The sequence below is a fragment of the Amphiura filiformis genome, chromosome 16, assembly GCF_039555335.1.
Source record: "Amphiura filiformis chromosome 16, Afil_fr2py, whole genome shotgun sequence".
Taxonomy (NCBI): Eukaryota; Metazoa; Echinodermata; class Ophiuroidea; order Amphilepidida; family Amphiuridae; genus Amphiura; species Amphiura filiformis.
Window position 1 is genome coordinate 37,071,881 of NC_092643.1, and position 22,902 is coordinate 37,094,782.

General features: G+C 39.3%; 1 protein-coding gene across 1 annotated transcript; it reads left to right on the forward strand.

The window, feature by feature from the left end:
• The first annotated feature begins 4,104 nt into the window (after positions 1 to 4,104).
• LOC140135944 (uncharacterized) lies at positions 4,105 to 8,043 on the forward strand. Its single transcript, XM_072157638.1, has 2 exons — positions 4,105 to 4,660; positions 7,145 to 8,043. Exons 1-2 carry the CDS (start codon positions 4,540 to 4,542, stop codon positions 7,954 to 7,956), a joined length of 933 nt encoding a protein of 310 aa, XP_072013739.1. The 5' UTR covers positions 4,105 to 4,539; the 3' UTR covers positions 7,957 to 8,043.
• The last annotated feature ends 14,859 nt before the right edge of the window (positions 8,044 to 22,902 follow it).

The window sequence follows — 22,902 nt, forward strand, 5'->3', positions numbered from 1 at the left end:
GACCAGGTTGTGGAGTGGTCAATCAGAGACATAGGCTAGTTTTTCAATTTGGCAACACCTAAACATATTTTTAATCCTCTAGAATTCAATTTTTCCTTTTAAATAGAGTGAAAAACAGAATGGATGATAAATCTCTGTGCTTTTTTTAAATAAATTAATTGAAAAGAAACCTTTTACACATAATATTCAGCATATTATAAGCTGATGCCAAATATCCAATTAACATGTTGATGACGTAATGTCCTAAAAATATCGGGGAATTCCCTCGCCTCGTTTTCACACACATCACGCAGTAGCCTACCATAAAATTCCCCGATTTCATGATTTGATGGATTGATACTATGATTTGATAGGTGCCTGGGGCAATGAGCTCCCAATGAGCTCAAAGTTTCAGGACTTGAGTCGATCGTTTTTGGGAGGGAGGGAGGTGTTGATAAGTACGTGGGCCTAAAAAAAGTTTTAAAAAAACTTTGCATGCCTAAAAAACGGCAGAAGTGGAAAAAAAGAGATAAAAAAAAAAGAAATGGTATAAAAAATTGAACAAACACCAACCAACTAAAAACAAATAGGCCTAAACAAGCAAAAAACAAACAAACATCAACAGCTATCAACATAGGCCTACCAGGTCTATTTACAAGTTAAAGAGTATGCCTTCATCATTACAGGACTATGATACCATTCATCAAGTTATTCAGTTTGTAAATGCATGATATTTAATCATCATTATTTTGTTGTAGTTTAACTATAGGCCTATTGTTTACTTTTACCTTTTTGTATCTGTTACAATTATACAATGATTTGATCATTTAGTGTAAGATGAATATCAAATAAATAAATCTTGAATCATTTAATACGCATTTTCTGGATAACGAGGAAGTGCTGAGCATGTTATAGGCTATAGGGTATTCAGATTAAAATAAAGGGCAAAGTTCAATGATGATATCAATGTTGTTTGACTTTGACTATAGAAGTAAATCGGACAGAAGTTTTCATAAAATTATAGGCCTATTATAGGCCCCGGCCTACTGTTAGAACGGTTGCGTTAAACTTTATGTGGGCCTACAACCATGCCGCAGTCAACCAGGCCAAAAAAAGGGTTGTTCATAGGCCTATATGACACTCAGGGATGGGTATAGGCCTAATATGCAAGGCTAGGCCTACATGAGTTTTGTGTTTGTTTGTTTTGTATATCTGGCTAGTTATAAATGATTGAGAATAAATTTTTACCAATATTTTTACATTAGGCCTATAGTCAAGTGACTCGTAGGCCTATAAGGCGGTACCAAGCGTTTTTTTGGGGGGTGGGGGGCATGGGGGCAAGGTTAAGTTCAGCCTCGGAGCAAAATCAACCAATTTTGCACACAATTGCTGCAAAAAGTTTTTGTAATTTAGGGGATTTGTGTGGGACTGTGTGTGTGTGGGGGGGTAAACAGTAGTGCCGTCACTGATTTAAAGTTAAAAAGGAAAAAATACTTTAATAGAGCATTTTGCCTCATGACCCACCTTAAAATAATATCCCAACAGGAAGAAGCCTGAACCCATAGTTATGAAAAAAATATGACCATGCTCGCCATTACCGTGCATAGTTGTTAATGAACTGAAGAACTTAGCCTACCTGCAAGCAACTGCACAACCCGGAAATCAATGCCCCAGAGACCACGTATGCCAAGCCACAAAAACAGACTTAAAGGTGTGCATTAAATGCAAGGTAAGGATTTATCTTTATACATGTATATGGTCAACACTGAATAATTCACATTATTTGCTATTTCGAATATAGGCCTACCGGTAGGCTTTCGTCACTGCCGTAAACGGTCAGACGGTAATTAAGCTTATACTTTTTCATGAAACCCACACAAAGACAGTCATGCATGCGCCGCTCTGCAAAAATTAAGCCTCCAGCATACTTTCCTGCCGCTTGCCGCTGCGGCAAGCGGCAGGGCGTTTCAACCAATGACAAGCCTTTATTGTGTCCGTTTGTCTGCAATGCGCGTGCGCCACGCCGCTCAGCGGCAAGCGGCAGGGTAGTATGAAACCAGCATTAGGGGTGGTGCCCGGGGGGTGGTGCAATAATTATGTGTAGGCCTACCCCCGGGGTGGTCAATTCTCAAAATGGTCTGCCAAAAATCGCTTGCCCCCCCGATTTGGACGTGCCAAAAAACCTTGGCTCCCCCCTTTTGATGTGCCAAAAAATCTTTGCCCCGCCCCTTGCTTTACGTATGCAAGATTTTTGGGAACCTGAATTTAAAACCGTAACTTGTCTTGGCATATAATCATATAATGTGATCGCAGCGAGCAGGAAATTTTGCATATTTGAATTTTGAACGTGTTCGTAACATTTTCCTACACCTTTTTAGGGTGTAATATAGAAACAGGGTGTGACTGTAATATAGAAACAGGGCCCAAAATATCTGTGCCAAAAATTGCTTCCCCCCCTCATTTCAAAAAATACTTTCCCCCCCTTTTGGCCTGCCAAAAAATCTTTGCCCAGTGATATTAAAAATTCACCATCCCTTGGGTACACATAATTATTGCACCACCCCTTGGGGGGCGCTGGATGCCCCCCCCTAAATACGCCTCTGTTAAATTTTGTTTTAGGGGTGGTGCAATAATTATGTGTAGGCCTACCCCCGGAGCTGAATTATAGGGGGAGCAAAGATTTTTTGGCCTGCAGGTCGAAAGGGGGGGGGCAAGCGATGATTGGTACAGATATTTTGGGCACCATATTACGCCCTAAAAAGGTGTATAGGAAAACGTTAGGAAAACATTCAAATATGCACAATTTCCTGCTCGCTGCGCTCGCATCTATGAAATAGACTATTTAAGGTTTAAATTTCGGTTTCCCCAAAATCTTGCATCATGTTTTAAGGGGGGGCAAAGATTTTTTGCCACATCAGAAAGGTGGGGGGGGGGGGCAAAGATTTTTTGACACAGCCAAAGGGAGGGGGAAAGCGATTTTTGGCAGACCATTTTGAGAATTCACCACCCCGGGGGTACACATAATTATTGCACAGCCCCTTTAAACTAATAGAAAAAGTTAAAAGTACAAATTTGGACGTACTGTTGGCAAAATATATTATTGCCAAACAATAGACCTTTTTCTGATGACGTCACCTAATCGATATTGGGGTCTCAGTCTCAGATGTAAACAAACAACACATGCGTTTCCCACATGCCCATAGTGTGAAAACACCAAATACTGCATATTTTCTCCTCTGTTTTGTTATCTTTCACATTAGCTTCCATAAAATATTTTTTTAAAGGGAACTATATACTGGTTTATTTGTTTCAGATTGTTTTGATACCACAAAATACAAAAGATACGGAAAAACTGCCATGCTATTTGAAAATTAATCTGTTTTGTTTCACATTTTTGTTTACTTTTTACACCGTGGCGAACTAAATGCATACTGCGAGCTGGCAATTCCGCGCAGGATGCCCAGCGTGGCACAAAGTTGATCGCGCGCCAACACAGCATTTGCATTTGGGTGCTGATGACTCGAATGCTGGACCCCAATATCGATTGATTGGTGACGTCTGAGAAAAAGGTCTATATTATAGAATATTTAGAACAATGTATGTCAACTTGTCAAAATATTGAAGAAATGTGCTCCCCAAACAAGTACATGTAGGCAAAATAATTCCCCTTCAAACGTTTGGGAAACTGAAAGTGCATAATCCCGGCAAGTCGGTATACACAAATGTCAGATCAGGGGGGGGCAAGGGGACATTTATTTTCTTTCCCTCCAGTTTGTCCCCCCCCCACTTTTGAGGAAAAAACCCAAAATTACATACGTTGCAGCAATTTTGCATAAAATTAGTCAATTTTGACCCCCTGAAATTCACTTTGCCCCCACCCCCCACAATGCCCCCCAAAAAAATTCCTGGTGCCACCACTGCAGATCAATTGCCAAAGACACCCTTCTTTTGATGCAGTTGGATATTCAAGTAAGTAAAAAAAACCAGAAAAATATGGCAACCTGTCATCTGATTACTTCAGAAGAGTTTCAAAAGAGCACACAGAGCTAAGACTATGATGTGCAACTTTCCCAAGTTTAATATGTATACATGTGATATGTCGATCTTGAATTGGGTCATAATGCTGTACCAAACACCAGTGGACCCAAAATTGTTGATATTTTTCATTTCCCAACACTTTCAATTTAGTTTAACCCCATGAGAACTACCTGCCGATTGGCCAAAAAGAAGTTTTCATTATCAATTGGACCAATCAGCAACATTGTTAGAATAATTTCACCATGCAAAAAAATTTGGATTAATTATTTGCAAAGCTCCATTCTGATTGGTGATTAAAGTGAAGACATCATGTAATTGACCAATCAGAGGCAATGTGAGATCGACAGGTAGTGCTCAGCCCAGGGGTTTAAAACCAACAAATTCTGCAGGCGAATATTTCACTTAATACAGTACTTCACTGTTTACTATTATCAGAAAGCAGATAAAGCTATTGTACAGCAGAGTGAGTCATCTGCATCTGACAGTGGAGTGGGTAGTGACTTTTTGGGGCGTGTTGAAGCCATGACTGTCAAAGATCATGACAACACCACAACAGCTACAGCAACAGCTACTCCAAGCAGTGATACAGCTACAGCAACAGCGAGTGATACAGTGACCTCATCAAGGGCAGTTGATGAATCAAGTAAGTGGTCTTAATCCCATACATGTGGTCTTGACTAAAGTGGCAAGTTCTCTGTGTCACAGAAAAACAGAAAAATTTAAGAAAAAAACAGAAAACACAGAAATTCGTAGAAAACATGTTTTTCCTTGAGAAAATAAAAATGAAGTAAAAATAATGAGAATGTGAGGTAAAAATAATGAAAATGAAGTTTGTCAACCTTAAAACAACTAAAAATAATACGAGTAACTTCTTTTTACCCCGATTTTTAGCGGTGCGCATCTTCTGCAGGGACGGATTTAAGCAGTGGCCCGGTGGCCCGGGGCCAGTGGATTTTGCGTCGGGCCAGTAAACATCCAACAACGCTATTCCGGCGGGCCACTAGATTTTTGAGCCAACGTATATGAGACAAGATATAATCAGTCATAGACATTATTTACACAGTTTCTGCTCCGCCTGTCACCTGTAATTTATATCTTTATTCAATGATTTTTCGTATATTTATATTCTTATTCTTGCATTGCTAGCAAGTTGGAAATATACGGCCGCTTTTTACGGCGATAGTAGGCCTACGTAGCCTACTACTTCCAAGCTCTTTCATGCTCTATCAGATGATGATAGCGATACCGCAAATACCGCATAGTTGAACCTTTGTGAACTTTTGACCTAAAAAAGGCAGGACCAGTGGCGTAACAACAGGGGGCAGAGGGGGGCAACATGCCCCGGGCGCCACCGTTAGGGGGCGCCAAATTCAGCATCGATTCTGCGCCCCTCCAAGCGATGAAAGTCAAACTTTCTGCACAAAATCAATTGAAAGAACATTTTAAGATGGATATTCAACATCTAGTAACCAAAATTAATTAGTGTATAGGCCTTACTTGTCCAAATTTTTGCAATTGTTTCAAGAATGGGGGAGCATTATGTATCCTTAGCCCCTGAGTTACGCCATTGCCCGCGTCTAAGATATTTATGGGTGGGGGGAGGTAGGGGTGCCAATTTTGTTTCTTGCCTCGGGCGCTACCAACCCTAGTTACGCCACTGGGCAGGACTACTGACTGAACTCGTCTTAGTGACTACTACACTCTCTACATTGAGTACATGTCAGTACAAAACAAATGTTAAGGTTTGCTTGACTTTAAGGGCTCGGATAGCGACGTTTCCACATATTTTTTGTGGGACCCATCAGACATATCGAATTGCATTTTGAAAACGAGGAATGTCCTTCTGATTTCAAATTATTTTGATTTTTTGAAATTCGTGATAATACATAGATTTTTCCCCAAAACACCAAGAAAAAAATTAGGGTTTTTTTTTTTTTTTGCAGTAGAACATATTGAAAAAGCTGGGCCAGTAAATTTATTGCAGGGCCACTAGATCTGCCATTTCACTGGCCCGGAGGGCCAGTAGAAAACTGAAACCTAAGTCTGTCCCTGATCTTCTGTAGGCCTACCTAGCACAAGGGCATTCCATAATTTCTATAATGAAATCACAGAGTTTAGTATTTAAAACCACCCATGGAAAATCATGGAATTTGGTGTTTTAAATCACAGAAAACTTGCCACTTTAGTCTTGACATGTGTTTTATTTGCACATGACCGTGTGTTGGACATCAGTATCACACACCGACATCGCCTGGCTAATAATTATTTGGTGCAGCAGAGACATTAAAATGAATACACGGGATCGATACACATGAATTGCTATGCACGATTTTAATATCAGACGAAAATCTTCGGATACTGGGTTAGAAAATGATGAATATCTCCCGTAAATAAATTTTTCTCAAGAAACCAGATGTGGTCTCATACACTTGAAAATATGTGTTGAACAGATATTATAGTCGTTAGCGTGCGCTTTGAAAATTGGCTGTGCGCTTTGAACTCAAAATTTGACCAAAACTCTCATTTTATATTGCGTTGGTCCTGTAGGCCTATGGACTACAGCGCGCAGCAGGCTATAGCGGCACTCACTCAAGTGGAGACATTAACCATTGACCGCAATGTCGTATACAAGCTTGCTCACACAGCGAGAAATCAATTACCCCGTCTATTGTCATAGCCTTAGTCAGGTCACTTCGCTAATAATATGCATCTCATAAGGTCCGAATAAAATAGCCATGTGTGGCTGTGGATTCAATCTACCATGGCGATTTCTACTATGAAGATATCGGGGCGATGTCACTGTGTATCACACTTACCTTATTGGACATATTGATTTGAGCCAAAGGAGGAGGAGGATGTTCCCATGCAGAAGCATGAGTAATCCTAGGGGGGCACTGACCACGATTGGGCAGTTTTCCTATGGGATTTTCTAAAATTTTCAAAGCGATTGAGGGCCCCTATGATGCTCCGCCACTGTAGAGAAGTCCCAGCATAAAAAAATCCATGTTTCCTCGTTTTCTTGCATAACTGTAATGAATGAATATAGTTTACATGTTTCATGATTTAATACAAATATCAATGTAAAGTAATTAATGCATTGATCAATTTCATCCATTTATTGATACAGATATGAAATGGCGATACCAGCACACCATAGACCCTGCAGCCGGTGATGTTAGGGCGTGTCAGATGATTAGTCCTAACCAACTGGCTGTATGTGTGCGCCACTGTGTGAAAGTGTACGATGTAACAGGAGAGAGCTCACGTCTGGCGTACACAGTGGCAACTCAGGAGTGGAGAATGAGGGGCATCCATGGTGTCGCAGTTAGTGAATCCTCTCCTGATAGCATGCTGGTGATCTGCGATGGCCTACCGTATGTGTATCAGTGTCCTCGACATGAGTCGACTGTAGAGAACAAGAAATTTGAGATTCAAAGTAATGACAAAAACCCATGGTGTATAGTAGCTAATGCTAGTGTTGCTGTCATTGCAATGTCTCGCCGTTCATCATTTATAGTGTGGAATTTACCTGATTTTACTCATCAATCTCATGTACAAATAGGTCTAGATCCATCAGATATGACAATCACGTCAGATTACTTGGTGGTAGCGAGTGGGAAGGTAATGATAGTGAAGGCGTTATCTGATGTTACTCAAGATGTTGCTAGGATAGAGTCACCGGATGGGGGAGAATTTAGTAGCATAGCGTTTAGGAATAATGGTAGGGAGATCTACGCTGCATGTAATCAGGTTGAGACGTGTTGTGTCTACAAATATACATGGGATGGTGTAGGCAAACCTGAGTATGTTAACTCTGGTAGCATTTTTGAGTATGATATTATGAGAGTGTATTATCGGGTATTATCAGTGACTTCGGGGAGGTTACTTGCTGTGGGACAGTACATGGATGGGATTGTGTTGATATACAAATTACACTAGGCCCTTTTTAACTTTTGGATCTTAGCTTCAGGTAGCTTTCGGAGGTAATGGTAGGGAATTCATACCTGGGGGTGGTTGGAATATAAGGCAGGGGGCGAAAATGTAAAAAAAAAAAAAAAGGGTAATAATAAAACAGTGCATTATAGGGGAGATGGGGATCAAAATTTACCTTGATGATGTATGCTAGATCCAATGTAAACATTGCAAAAATTGTAAAATAGGTTCTCTCTACACTTTTCCGGTCTTTGTTATTTGTAAGTTCGAACAGACATGTTCACCCATCAATGTCCGTAAAAGTCTAAGTTGGAACTTAACCAAAAACAAACAAAAAACGGTGACTCTTCCTGCACTTGTATATATTTCTGATTTCATATAAATTCACATGATTGAACATAAATTACTCTTTTTATTGAAAAGTAAAACTATAAAGTTGATTGAGTTTTGTAAACAAGGTACCGTACATTTATAAGGCCTAAAAAAATTGTTTGATTGGCGTAACATAAAAAAAATTAGGGTAGGTAGGTCGGGATTCTTTTTTTTTTTTTTTTTTTTTTTTACTTTTTAAGCTGTAAATGTCGTTTGATAAAGGCTTTGGAACTTTTTTTCTTCTTTTTTTTAAATTTATTTATTTAAATTTATTTTTTTAAATTTTATTATTTTTTTAGGCAAAAAATAAATAAAAAAAGTTAGGGTAGGGCCTAATTTTATGGTAGGTCGGGTTACGCCAATCAAACAATTTTTTTTTTTAGGCCTAACTTACAGCCTGTAATTTGATGTAATATTTTCTCTGTGTATAGATTGTTATTTGAGTTTGAAAATGAAAAAAAAAATGTATATAATATTTAATATTTTGATATGTATTAAGGGATCTAAAATGAGCGTTTATTGGGTTTCGACAGTATTTTTTGTGGGACCTGAGAGCACCCCAGACCTATCGAATTGCATTCTGAATACGAAGCATGTCTTTCTGATATCAAATAATTTTAATTTTTTGAAAATCACAATATAATACAAATTTTATGACAAATTATAAAATTTTGATATTTTTCAAATTTTTGATATAATACAGTCCTCGAAGTAAATTATATAAATCTAATGATATATTCTTAAAGTGTATGTAGCAGGGAGGAAAAGCCCGACGGTCAATTGAAAATTTTGACCTTTCATATTGAAGATATGGATTTTTTTCCCAAAAAGACCTAATTTTTTTTGGTGTTTTGGGAAAAATCCATATCTTCAATACCAAAGGTCAAAATTTTCAATTGATCGTCGGCTTTTCATCCCACCTAAATACACTTTAAGTATAAATCATCAGATTTATAAAGTTTACTTCAAGTACTGTTAAATATCAAAAATATCAATTTTAATGATTTGCCATAAAATGTGTATTAAATTGCGAATTTCAAAAATCAAAATTATTTGATATCAGAATGACATTCTTCGTATTCAGAATGCAATTCGATATGTCTGATGTGCTCTCATGTCCCAAAATAAATACTGTCCAAACGTTCATACCCCATATACCTTAATGTGTGTATTGAGACATCCTTGATAAGTTGTTGAATATCTATTTTTTATGATACATGCATATGATAATTGGGGTTAAGCGTATGCGAAATTTAGGTGTTTTTGCCATAAACATACTGTCTTGCCGGTAATTGTTTTTGTTGTCGCTCAAATCTCTCTGCGAAACAGATGCATTTGGTAGGTTAGTAGCACAAATTCATTGAGAATAGTAATGCTTGCCAAAACCAAACAGGGCCTCAATTTTGTGTCAGTTTGCGAGAATCAAAAAACATCCAAGTCGCTTTACTTACTGCATGATTCAGTAAAAGAAGTAGATTCTCGCAACAAATATTACGAGCATCGTATACATTACGAGAGTCGATTCTGTGATTCTCGTCAAATCTGAGGCCCTGCCAAATTGTACTCGCAAATCTCACATACTTAAGCTTTTGCCTCCTTAGACGGAGGCTTGATCAAAAGAAGTGGTCTGCTCCACTGCTTTCTGTTTTTGATACAAGCACACCATAGACCCTGTTTATAGATATGACGTGGCAATACATGCATACCATAGACCCTGCAGCTGCTGATGTTAGGGCGTGTCAGATGATTAGACCTGATCAACTGGCTGTGCATCACTGTGAAAGTGTACGATGTAACATGAGAGAGCTCACATCTGGCGTACACAGTGGCAACTCAGGAGTGGAGAATGAGGGGCATCCATGGTGTCACAGTTAGTGAGTCCTTTACTGATAGCATGCTGGTGATTTGCGATGGCTAACGTATGTGTATCCGTGTCCATGTAATTAGTCAATTGTAGAGATCAAGAAATTCAAGATTGAAAGTGATGAAAAACCCATGGTGTTACTCAAGATGTTGGTAGGATAGAGTCACCGGATGGGGGAGAATTCAGTAGTGTAGTGTTTAGGAATGTAGGGAGGTATATGCTGCATGTAATCAGGGTGAGACGTGTTGCGTCTACAAATATACATGGGATGGTGTAGGCAAACCTGAGTATGTCAACTCTGGTACCATTTATGAGTATATGAAACTGTATTATCGGGTATTATCAGGTTATTTGCTGTGGGACAATACAGGGATAGGAATGTGTTGATATGCAAATTGCACTAGGCCCTGTTTAAGTTTTAGATTTTCTCTTTAGGTAATGGTTTTGGAGGTAATGGTAGTGAATTCATACTTGAGGGGTGTTGGTGGTTGGAAAAGGTTGGAAAATACGGCAGGTGGTTAAAATGTTTTACATCCCAAAAAGGGTAATAAAACAGGGCATTATAAAGGGGCGGGGATCAAAATTCGCCTTGATTATTTATGGCTAGATCAATGTAAATAATGCCTTATTTTTTTTATAAAATAGGTTCTCTCTACACTTTTGCAGTCTTTTGTTATTTGTAAGTCCGAACAGACTCGTTCCCCCATCAATGTCAGTAAAAATTTAAGTTGGAACTTAACCAAAAAGCGGTGACTCTTCCTGCACTTGTATATAATATTTCCAATTTGACATAAATTCACATGATTGAACATAAATACTGTTTTGATTAAAAACTAAAGTTGGAACTTCACCAAAAAATGGTGACTCTTCCTACACTTGTATATATTTACGATTTCACATGATTGAACATAAATTGTTGTTTTGATTAAAAACTAAAGTCGGAACTTCACCAAAAAATGGTGACTCTTCCTGCAATTGTATATATTTCTGATTTCACATTAAATTCACATGAATATTGAACAGTAAAACTACATTTGATTGAGTTATGTAAACAAGGTACATGTATGTGTATAACTTACATCCTGTGATTTGATGTAATTTTCTCTGGTTATAGATTTTTGTTTGAATTTGAAAATTAATATTTAATATTTTGATATGTGACACAATATGGTCCATGGAGGCCAAAGGAGGCATTTTGAAAATTGAGTTACTGTAATTATTACATTATACATATAATAGGCCATCATTTACTGAAAACACCAAAGGTCTAGCATACTTGGTTCTAAAGTGATGAAGTTTTTTGATGTCTAATTATGTATTTTATTGTTTTTTACTCCATATTTTTACCTTTATCTCAGTTTCAAATTTGCGGCCTTTGGCCCCTATGGACCAGATCGTGTCACATATATGTATCAATGTGTATATTGAGATATCCTTGATAAGTTGTTGAATATCTATTTTTTATGTACTTGAAGTTGGGATTAAGCGTATGTGAAATATTGTGTTTTTGCCATAAACATGCTGTCTTACTGGCGATTGTCTTTTGTTGTCGCTCAAATCTCTGTGAAACAGATGCATTTGGTTGGTTAGTAGTACAAATTCATTGAGAATATTATATGCTTGTCAAAACCAAATTGTACTCGCATACTTTAGCTTTCGCCTTCTTCAACGGAGGCCTTGATCAAAAGTGATCTGCGCCACTGCTTTCTCAGTGTATCTGTATCTTTGGAGCCCGAGTCCTCCATGACCTTAAGAAACAATTGGGAAAGAGACTACCAGCAGCAATTACCATGGTAAAATCAGTGGAGCCGTTCACTTATTGATCAAGCTTCCGTCGAAGGAGGCGAAAGCTAAATATGTGAGTACAATTTGGTTTGGGCAAGCATAATCTACTCAATTAAAAAAAATCTGGAGCTGAAATTAAAGAAAAAGTTCAAACAGATATAAAAAATTTGGTGAAATAAAATACTAGTAATTAAATTGAAGTCAAAATGAATGTTTCAGAATGTATGCTTGGGTTTGTCATTTAAAATGTAGTAGGCCCTACCTGTACACACATTATTTTTGTATTAACACATGATAAATAAACGTAATCCAGAAATGTATGCTGTGATTCACTTTGTTATTTAGTTGTCACCGGTTGTGTCTCCATTCCTTTCATCATCCATCCCCTCCTTAGTTATGGCATGTTTCAAAGGATGATTTAAATACTACCCAACACTCCACTGGGTTAACTTGCTGTTAGCATCGCTGTGTGAGTGAACATGACACCACTGCTCGCCCACTGCATAGACGTGCATGGTTACATTTTAATTTGGACTGATATATTTACAATTAAAACACATTCAAAATGCTGGTCGATTTCACATTTTATGTTATCTACAGAATATGTGAATTATTATTTATGCATACATCACTTTTGTTCTGAAATCGACCAAATAATAATGAAACACACACAATTTTAAAACAACATCTTTTGCACAGAATTCAATGGGATTTGAAAAGAAAAGTAATTTGAAACTTTAGTGACAACACTTTTACAGTGCATGATGGGGCTTCCTTAAATCATCCTCTGGGCATTTTTGGTAACTATTATTTTTGTCATTTGTACTACATCAAAATCATATTTGGTCATTAACCTCTAATTATCGGATAGGTACCACCTCAAATGATTGGTAATGCCCTTGGAATTTATTTATTTAAATTTAACAGTTTTTTGAGGCAACCTTAAAGTTATACACATTGTTTTGGGATATTTTTAAAATTCCATATTGTGAGTCCTCAGGCCTCATCAAGGGTGCCACTTCCCATATTTGTGTAGTTTTCAAAATTAGATATTTGACAAATAGCACCCCCAAACAAATGTCATATAAGTGATTTTAAAATGAAATAATGTGGGCCCTGGAGTACTACTCCTCATACTTGTGTATTTTTCAAACTTAAATATCCCCGGTAAATATCTCAAGAACATGGTGACTCTCTGGTAGATAACAGTGCTGGTATGTCGTCCATGACTCTATCAGCAGTAGATAGCAATGCTGGTATGTCATCCATGCCTCTATCAGGAGTAAATAGCAATGCTGGTATATAATCCTTGCCTCTATCAGCAGTAGATGGCAATGCCGGTATGTCATCCATGCCTCCATCAGCAGTAGATAGCAATACTGGTATGTCGTCCATGACTCTATCAGCATGCATGCAGCAGTAGATAGCAATGCTGGTATATCATCCATGTCTCTATCAGCAGTAGATGGCAATGCTGGTATGTCATCCATGCCTCCATCAGCAGTAGATAGCAATACTGGTATGTCGTCCATGACTCTATCAGCATGCAGCAGTAGATAGCAGTGCTGGTATGTCGTCCATGTCTCTATCAGCAGTAGATAGCAGTGCTGGTATCTCATCCATGCCTCTATCAGCAGTAGATAGCAATGCTGGTATGTCATCCATGCCTCTATCAGCAGCAGATAGCAATGCTGGTATATCATCCATGTCTCTATCAGCAGTAGATAGCAATGCTGGTATGTCATCCATGCCTCTATCAGCAGTAGATAGCAATGATGGTATGTCGCCAATGCCTCTATCAGCAGTAGATAGCAATGCTGGTATGTCATCCATGCCTCTATCAGCAGTAGATAGCAATACTGGTATGTCGTCCATGACTCTATCAGCATGCAGCAGTAGATAGCAATGCTGGTATGTCATCCATGCCTCTATCAACAGTAGATGGCAATGCTGGTATGTCATCCATGCCTCTATCAGCAGTAGATAGCAATGCTGGTATGTCATCCATGCCTCTATCAGCAGTAGATAGCAATGCTGGTATGTCACCCATGCCTCTTATCAGCAGTAGATAGCAATGATGGTATGCCATCTATGCCTCTATCAGCAGTAGATAGCAATGCTGGTATGTTATCCATGCCTTTATCAGCAGTAGATAGCAATGCTGGTATGCCGTCCATGCCTCTTATCAACAGTAGATAGCAATGCTGGTATGTCATCCATGCCTCTATCAGCAGTAGATAGCAATGCTGGTATGTCATCCATGTCTCTACCAGCAGTAGATAGCAATGCTGGTATGTTATCCATGCCTCTATCAGCAGTAGATAGCAATGCTGGTATGTCATCCATGCCTCTTATCAGCAGTAGATAGCAATGCTGGTATGCCGTCCATGCCTCTTATCAACAGTAGATAGCAATGCTGGTATGTCATCCATGCCTCTATCAGCAGTAGATAGCAATGCTGGTATGTCATCCATGTCTCTACCAGCAGTAGATACCAATGCTGGTATGTTATCCATGCCTCTATCAGCAGTAGATAGCAATGCTGGTATATCATCCATGCCTCTATCAGCAGCAGATAGCAATGCTGGTATGTTATCCATGCCTCTATCAGCAGTAGATAGCAATGCTGGTATGTTATCCATGTCTCTACCAGCAGTAGATAGCAATGCTGGTATGTTATCCATGCCTCTATCAGCAGTAGATAGCAATGCTGGTATGTCATCCATGCCTCTATCAGCAGTAGATAGCAATGCTGGTATGTTATCCATGCCTCTATCAGCAGTAGATAGCAATGCTGGTATGTCATCCATGCCTCTATCAGCAGTAGATAGCAATGCTGGTATGTTATCCATGCCTCTATCAGCAGTAGATAGCAATGCTGGTATGTCATCCATGCCTCTATCAGCAGTAGATAGCAATGCTGGTATGTTATCCATGTCTCTACCAGCAGTAGATAGCAATGCTGGTATGTTATCCATGCCTCTATCAGCAGTAGATAGCAATGCTGGTATGTCATCCATGTCTCTATCAGCAGTAGATAGAAATGATGGTATGTCATCCATGCCTCTATCAGCAGTAGATAGCAATGCTGGTATGTCATCCATGCCTCTATCAGCAGTAGATAGCAATGCTGGTATGTTATCCATGCCTCTATCAGCAGTAGATAGCAATGCTGGTATGTCATCCATGCCTCTATCAGCAGTAGATAGCAATGCTGGTATGTTATCCATGTCTCTACCAGCAGTAGATAGCAATGCTGGTATGTTATCCATGCCTCTATCAGCAGTAGATAGCAATGCTGGTATGTTATCCATGCCTCTATCAGCAGTAGATAGCAATGCTGGTATATCATCCATGCCTCTATCAGCAGTAGATAGCAATGCTGGTATGTCATCCATGCCTCTATCAGCAGCAGATAGCAATGCTGGTATATCATCCATGTCTGTATCAGCAGTAGATAGCAATGCTGGTATGTCATCCATGCCTCTATCAGCAGTAGATAGCAATGCTGGTATGTCATCCATGCCTCAATCAGCAGTAGATAGCAATGCTGGTATGTCATCCATGCCTCTATCAGCAGTAGATAGCAATGCTGGTATGTCACCCATGCCTCTTATCAGCAGTAGATAGCAATGATGGTATGTCATCCATGCCTCTATCAGCAGTAGATAGCAAATGCTGGTATAGACCTATCACCTGTGCCTCTATCAGCAGTTGATAGCAATGCTGGTATGTCATCCATGCCTCTATCAGCAGCAGATAGCAATGCTGGTATATCATCCATGTCTCTATCAGCAGTAGATAGCAATGCTGGTATGTCATCTATGCCTTTATCAGCAGTAGATAGCAATGCTGGTATGTCATCCATGCCTCTATCAGCAGTAGATAGCAATGCTGGTATGTCACCCATGCCTCTTATCAGCAGTAGATATGATGGTATGTCATCCATGCCTCTTATCAGCAGTAGATAGCAATGCTGGTATGTTATCCATGCCTCTATCAGCAGTAGATAGCAATGCTGGTATATCATCCATGCCTCTATCAGCAGTAGATAGCAATGCTGGTATGTCATCCATGCCTCTATCAGCAGCAGATAGCAATGCTGGTATATCATCCATGTCTGTATCAGCAGTAGATAGCAATGCTGGTATGTCATCCATGCCTCTATCAGCAGTAGATAGCAATGCTGGTATGTCATCCATGCCTCAATCAGCAGTAGATAGCAATGCTGGTATGTCATCCATGCCTCTATCAGCAGTAGATAGCAATGCTGGTATGTCACCCATGCCTCTTATCAGCAGTAGATAGCAATGATGGTATGTCATCCATGCCTCTATCAGCAGTAGATAGCAAATGCTGGTATAGACCTATCACCTGTGCCTCTATCAGCAGTTGATAGCAATGCTGGTATGTCATCCATGCCTCTATCAGCAGCAGATATCAATGCTGGTATATCATCCATGACTCTATCAGCAGTAGATAGCAATGCTGGTATGTCATCCAAGCCTCTATCAGCAGTAGATAGCAATGCTGGTATGTATCCATGCCTCTATCAGCAGTAGATAGCAATGCTGGTATGTCACCCATGCCTCTTATCAGCAGTAGATATGATGGTATGTCATCCATGCCTCTTATCAGCAGTAGATAGCAATGCTGGTATGTCATCCATGCCTCTATCAGCAGTAGATAGCAATGCTGGTATGCCATCTGTGCCTCTATCAGCAGTAGATAGCAATGCTGGTATGTCATCCATGCCTCTATCAGCGGTGGATAGCAATGCTGGTATGTCATCCATGCCTCTATCAGTAGTAGATAGCATGAGAGCAATACTGGTATGTCATCCTGTCATGGCATGCCTCTATCAGCAGTGGATAGCATAATAAGGGCGCTATATCATTTTCTTCGGAAATGGATACAGCCTTGCTATCTACTGCTGATAGAGGCATGAATGATATACCAGCATTGCTATCTACTGCTGGTAGATGCATAGACGACATACCAGCATTGCTATCTTCTGCTAATAGTAGGCATATCACCTCAAAAATAATCGCAGCAGAAACACGTTATTTAATGTTCCTACATTATTGAGCTTTATTAAAGCATCAAAAATCAAAAAACAGAATTGAAATCGGTCAATGCATTGTGATGTAGTGTCAATTTAAAGATGCTCGTAGATGGAATGAAATCCTGCCACAAATGGCTGTAATGACAAAAAAGGTATATTTGGACGCTTGCTTGAAAAAGCAGCGTTAATTTAAATATCACATGTTAAATGCCTATCTTTCCTGACTTCGTTACAGAAAACAAAATTAAAAAATCTATCATTGAATAATCATAATAAATTAACCAAATATACTATTTTAGCAATTTCGGCCAAACTGCAGACAAATTAAATCTCAAAAAATGACTAAGTTCAGCTAATTAATATGCAAAATTGATGCCAATAGAAAACCGTACATGATATTAAGGTGCGGGTTTTTTTGCACACATATGTATACAACGTTGTTTCAATTGATAACAAAAAATACACAAAAAGTAATTAATTATGCAAATTAGGTAATTACAGCTAATTATGTATTATGCTATTATTATGCAAATTAGGCATGAGTAATTTTAGGTTTTTTTCAATATTTAATGAACGTCTGTTCATTCATCATAATTTTTTTAAGTATGATCCTGTTATGAGGTTGAATAAATGAACTGCAGTTAATTATTTAAAAACAATACAAAAAAAATAAAAAGTTTGACATTTTGACGGTGTATAGAATATAATTTTCATTTTTACTGTAAACATGGTATGTGTCACCATTACTCAAAGCCAAGTCCGAAAAGTAAAAATTAAAATTCAGTTGCAATGAGACTTTAAATTAACATTTTGTCATCTGGATTAACATGGGAGGATAATCGGTAAAGTGAACAGCAATTTTACTGTACCGCGTATACAAAAATAGTATGGCTTAGAGCTATTGTGGTTTGGAAAATTACTCCCTAAAAAAACCATTGATTAATGTTTTGCTTCAACTGGTTTTAGGGAAGTGTTTCATTTGTTGTCGACGGAATTAATTTACATGCTAAGAAAGACTAGTATTTCAGCTAAATGGTGGTAGTTCCTTTACTTCAATAGGCCTATATTTACTGATTTATGAGCGATCTTCAAAAATCCATAAAAACAGGCAGTAGCTCTTAAACAAAACAATTTTTAATTTTTGAGGACCCGATGTTAGCCACGGAAAGGCTTCACATATCATATATTAAAAATTTAAACAATTTGGATAAATGAAGCATATGAAGAAATTCATTTATCGACATGGATGTTTTCTAAAATTGGCTAAATTTGAAGCGCGCCCTTTTCAATTCACTGTTATGCTTGCATGCACAGTGTAGCAGAATTATTGTGCAGCCACTGTGACATACCTACTAATAGAGGCACGGGTGATAAGTCTATAACCTACCAGCATTGCTATCTACTGCTGATAGAGGCATGGATGGCATACCAGCATTGCTATGGATGACATACTAGCATTGCTATTTACTGCTGATAAAGGCATGGATGACATACCAGCATTGCTATCTACTGCTGATAAAGGCATGGATGACATACCAGCATTGCTATCTACTGCTGATAGAGGCATGGATGACATACCAGCATTGCTATGGATGACATACCAGCATTGCCATCTACTGTTGATAGAGGCATGGATGACATACCAGCATTGCCATCTACTGCTGATAGAGACATGGATGATATACCAGTATTGCTATCTACTGCTGATAGAGGCATGGATGACATACCAGCATTGCTATCTACTGCTGATATAGAGGCATGGATGGTATACCAACATTGCTATCTACTAGTGATAGAGGCATGGATGATATACCAGTATTGCTAGGCCTATCTACTGCTGGTAGAGACATGGATGATATACCAGCATTGCTATCTACTGCTGATAGAGGCATGGATGACATACCAGCATTGGTATCTACTGCTGATAGAGACATGGATGGCATACCAGCATTGCCATCTACTGTTGATAGAGGCTTCAACAACTCCTCCTATACCTTTGTACAGGAGCCAACCGTTGTTAAACCGTGATGAATCCACACTTTTACTGTAGCGTATACGCGAACGCGAGCGAGACTACACGTTTCGCGAGAGCGCGTAAAATTCGTATGCCTGGAACCTTTGTGCGTATAGTAGTGCTCGGTGGTATGCAAGCTTACACGTTGAATTCAGTATTTTTCAGGTAGCGGCTAAACTTTGCCGTTTTATTCTGTAGTTTTATTGCTGATATTAACAGAGAAATCATCGAAGTTCTTGTAAGACTTTAGTAACAATGATTAACTGACATTTTCTCCTAAAATAATCGTGAATTATACGATCTTTAGCTTCTTTTCGTTGTTGAAAGGGATTCAATCGTTAAACGGTGATGAACACCGGTGAAACATGATTGAATCCCTAATTCAACAACTCCTCCTATACCTTTGTACAGGAGCCAACCGTTGTTAATCCGTAATGAATCCAGCGTATACGCGAACGCGCGCGAGACTACGCGTTACGCGAGTGCGCGTAAAATTCGTCATGTTTGGAACCTGTGTGCGTATGCAAGCTTTACTAATTAAATTCAGTATTTTTCAGCGGCTAAACATTGCAGTTTTATTCTGTAGTTTTATCCCAGTTTTATTGCTGATTTTAGCAGAAAAATCATCGAAGTTTTCGGAAGGCTGAGTGGCAATGATTAACTGACATTCCTCATGAAATAATCATGTGAATTATACGATCTTTAGCTTCTTTTCGTTGTTGAAAGGGATTCAATCATGTTTCACCGTTGTTCATCACCGTTGTTCATCACTCGGGCAGCTAAAGCTAAAGCTGCCCTCGCGAAGTAAACCACGCAGACGACGCGGCCGCATCGTTGTTAATTAGGGATTCAATCATGTTTCACCGTTTGTTCATCACCGATTAACAACGATGCGTCCGCGTCGTCTGAGTGGTTTACTTCGCGAGGGCAGCTTTAGCTGCCCGAGTGAAGTAAACCACGCAGACGCGCCGGACGCGAGTTGTTAATCGGTGATGAACAACGGTGAAACATGATTGAATCCTTTCAACAACGAAAAGAAGCTAAAAATCGTATAATTCACGATTATTTTAAGAGGAATGTCAGTTAATCATTGACACTCAGCCTTACAAAGACTTCGATGATTTCTCTGTTGATATCAGCAATAAAACTACAGAATAAAACGGCAATGTTTAGCCGCTTCCTGATAAATACTGAATTCAACTTGTAAGCTGGCATACGCACAAAGGTTCCAGGCATGATGACGAATTTTACGCGCTCTCACGTAACGCGTAGTCTCGCTCGCGTTCGCCTATACGCTACAGTAAAAGTGTTGGTTCATCACGGATTAACAACGGTTGGCTCCTGTACAAAGGTATAGGAAGAGTTGTTGAAACGGTGATGAACAACGGTGAAACATGATTGAATCCCTAAGTATTGCTATCTACTGCTGATAGAGGCATGGATGACATACCAGCATTGCTATCTAGGCTACTGCTGATAGGCCTATAGAGGCATGGATGGCATACCAACATTACTATCTACTACTGATAGAGGCATGGATGATATACCAGTATAATTGCTAGGCCTATCTACTGCTGGTAGAGACAGGGATGATATACCAGCATTGCTATCTACTGCTGATAGAGGCATGGATGACATACCAGCATTGGTATCTACTGTGATAGAGACATGGATGGCATACCAGCATTGCTATCTACTGCTGATAGAGACATGGATGACATACCAGCATTGCTATCTGCTGCTGATAGAGGCATGGATGGCATACCAGCATTGGTATCTACTGTGATAGAGACATGGATGGCATACCAGCATTGCTATCTACTGCTGATAGAGACATGGATGACATACCAGCATTGCTATCTGCTGCTGATAGAGGCATGGATGACATACCAGCATTGCTATCTACTGCTGATAGAGACATGGATGACATACCAGCATTGCTATCTGCTGCTGATAGAGGCATGGATGACGTACCAGCATTGCTATCTGCTGCTGATAGAGGCATGGGTGACATACCAGCATAGCAATTTGCTATACTGCTGATAGAGGCATGGATGACATATACCAGCATAGCAATTTGCTATACTGCTGATAGAGGCATGGATGACATACCAGCATTGCTATCTACTGCTGATAGCTAGAGGTATGGATGATATATCAGCATTGCTATCTACTGTTGATAGAGGCATGGATGGCATATACCAGCATTGCTATCTACTGCTGATAGAGGCATGAATGACATACCAGTATTGCTATCTGCTGCTGATAGAGGCCTTTTTTGGGAGCTCAAAGACATACAGTCTCTATATATTGTATGATGCAACTGTAATTTTGTTCGTCTGTGCCCCCAAATTTTTATTTTTGCCCCCCCCCCCCGACCAAAAAAGCTGGCTACACCCCTGTATGAAACTGAATTTGAAACAGTCTTTGATAGTGATTGGTCGGTTGTTTGCTGATGGAGATGTGTGTATTGATTAGGGGTTATCAATAAATAGGCCTAATTATCTATCCTCCTAGCCTTTCCTCTTGGTCTGCCTAAAATAAAAATTGCCTCTTGGCCTGCCAAAAAAAACAAACATTCACCCCCGGCCCCTCCAGTGGTGTAGATTTCTTTTTGACATTGGGAAGGGGGGATGGGGTTGAACAATTTTTCTTGAAGTAGTGAATCCCCAGGTGAATCCATCACCTTTTGGCGACATTTAAAAAAAATACAAATGCGCGCAAAATGCACGAAATATTTTGGCATAGGGCATTTTGGGGGCTAAAATGGCAAATAAGAGGTTCATTTGGTCAGAAAACCACAAACACGCGTCAACATTGGGGGAAGTTTGTATGGACCATCCCCATGGCAAAATATCGGGTCTATAGGCCCCCTATTAGGCCCAGGCGTATACGCGAGTAGAAAATTGTGCATGCTTATAACCTGCTTATAGTGTTTTGCCAAAATCGCTTGCCCCCCCGGCCCTCTCGGCTGACCAAACATTGCTCCCCCTTTCGGCTCGCCAAAATTTCTTGCCCCTCCCCAATTTTACCCTCCCCAGGGCTCATAATTATTGCACAGCCCTTAATCTGTTTTAAGAAAAAGAAAAAAAAAGGAAAAAAAAAAGGTTTCATTTTTGCCTGATGTCCCACCTTAAAATACCAACAGGAAGTTTACAACCCGATGAACATGCGTAATAGTTATTGAACTGCAGAATTTACCCTACCCTTTTACATACATGCAACAACCGGAAGCCCGAATTTATGAGTTACAAAGTACACAAAAGGTAAGAATTTTATATGTTATCTTGGAAATATGACCCACACTGTATAATTCACATTACAATTCATATTAGTGCCTTTTCTTGTGTGCAATACTAGCCTTTCGTGACACTGCAATAAAACGATAAGCTTACATGTTACATGATGATGATGTAGGTACTTGGTACTTGGACATTGGAAACCTCCAAAAATCTCCTTGCAGAAGTTTAAACTGGAGGCTCGCGAGGGTGGATTAGTTTTTGTTTAGAGCTGGGTCTTGCAGGAGAGATGACTTGAACTTGAAGGGGTCTAGGTATGCTAGGTGAATTCAAATTTGCCATCAAACTGCATCATTTTATATATCAAATTAAAGCCCTGGCCTTGAGTAAACAAAGTCAAAACTGAAAACCCTTTTTTTATAGCACTTTCCGTGTAGCAAAGTTACATCTTGTCAAAGATTGACTTTCATCAAAAAGATTCAGCTAGCAAAATTCCCCAAAACGGCATTTCGGGGTGTTTCTAGATCTTTTGTCTCATTATGAAAGCAGGTTTTTTTAATGCCATAATGGAACTGCTATCAAAATCCCTCTAAAATTCCATGAGCGAGTGTCT

Excerpts from the sequence above, each read along its gene's own strand:
- LOC140135944 (XM_072157638.1), top strand. The coding sequence starts at position 4,540 with ATGACTGTCAAAGATCATGACAACACCACAACAGCTACAGCAACAGCT. Across the intron at positions 4,661-7,144 it reads AAGGGCAGTTGATGAATCAA|ATATGAAATGGCGATACCAG; the intron begins GTAAGTGGTCTT and ends TTATTGATACAG.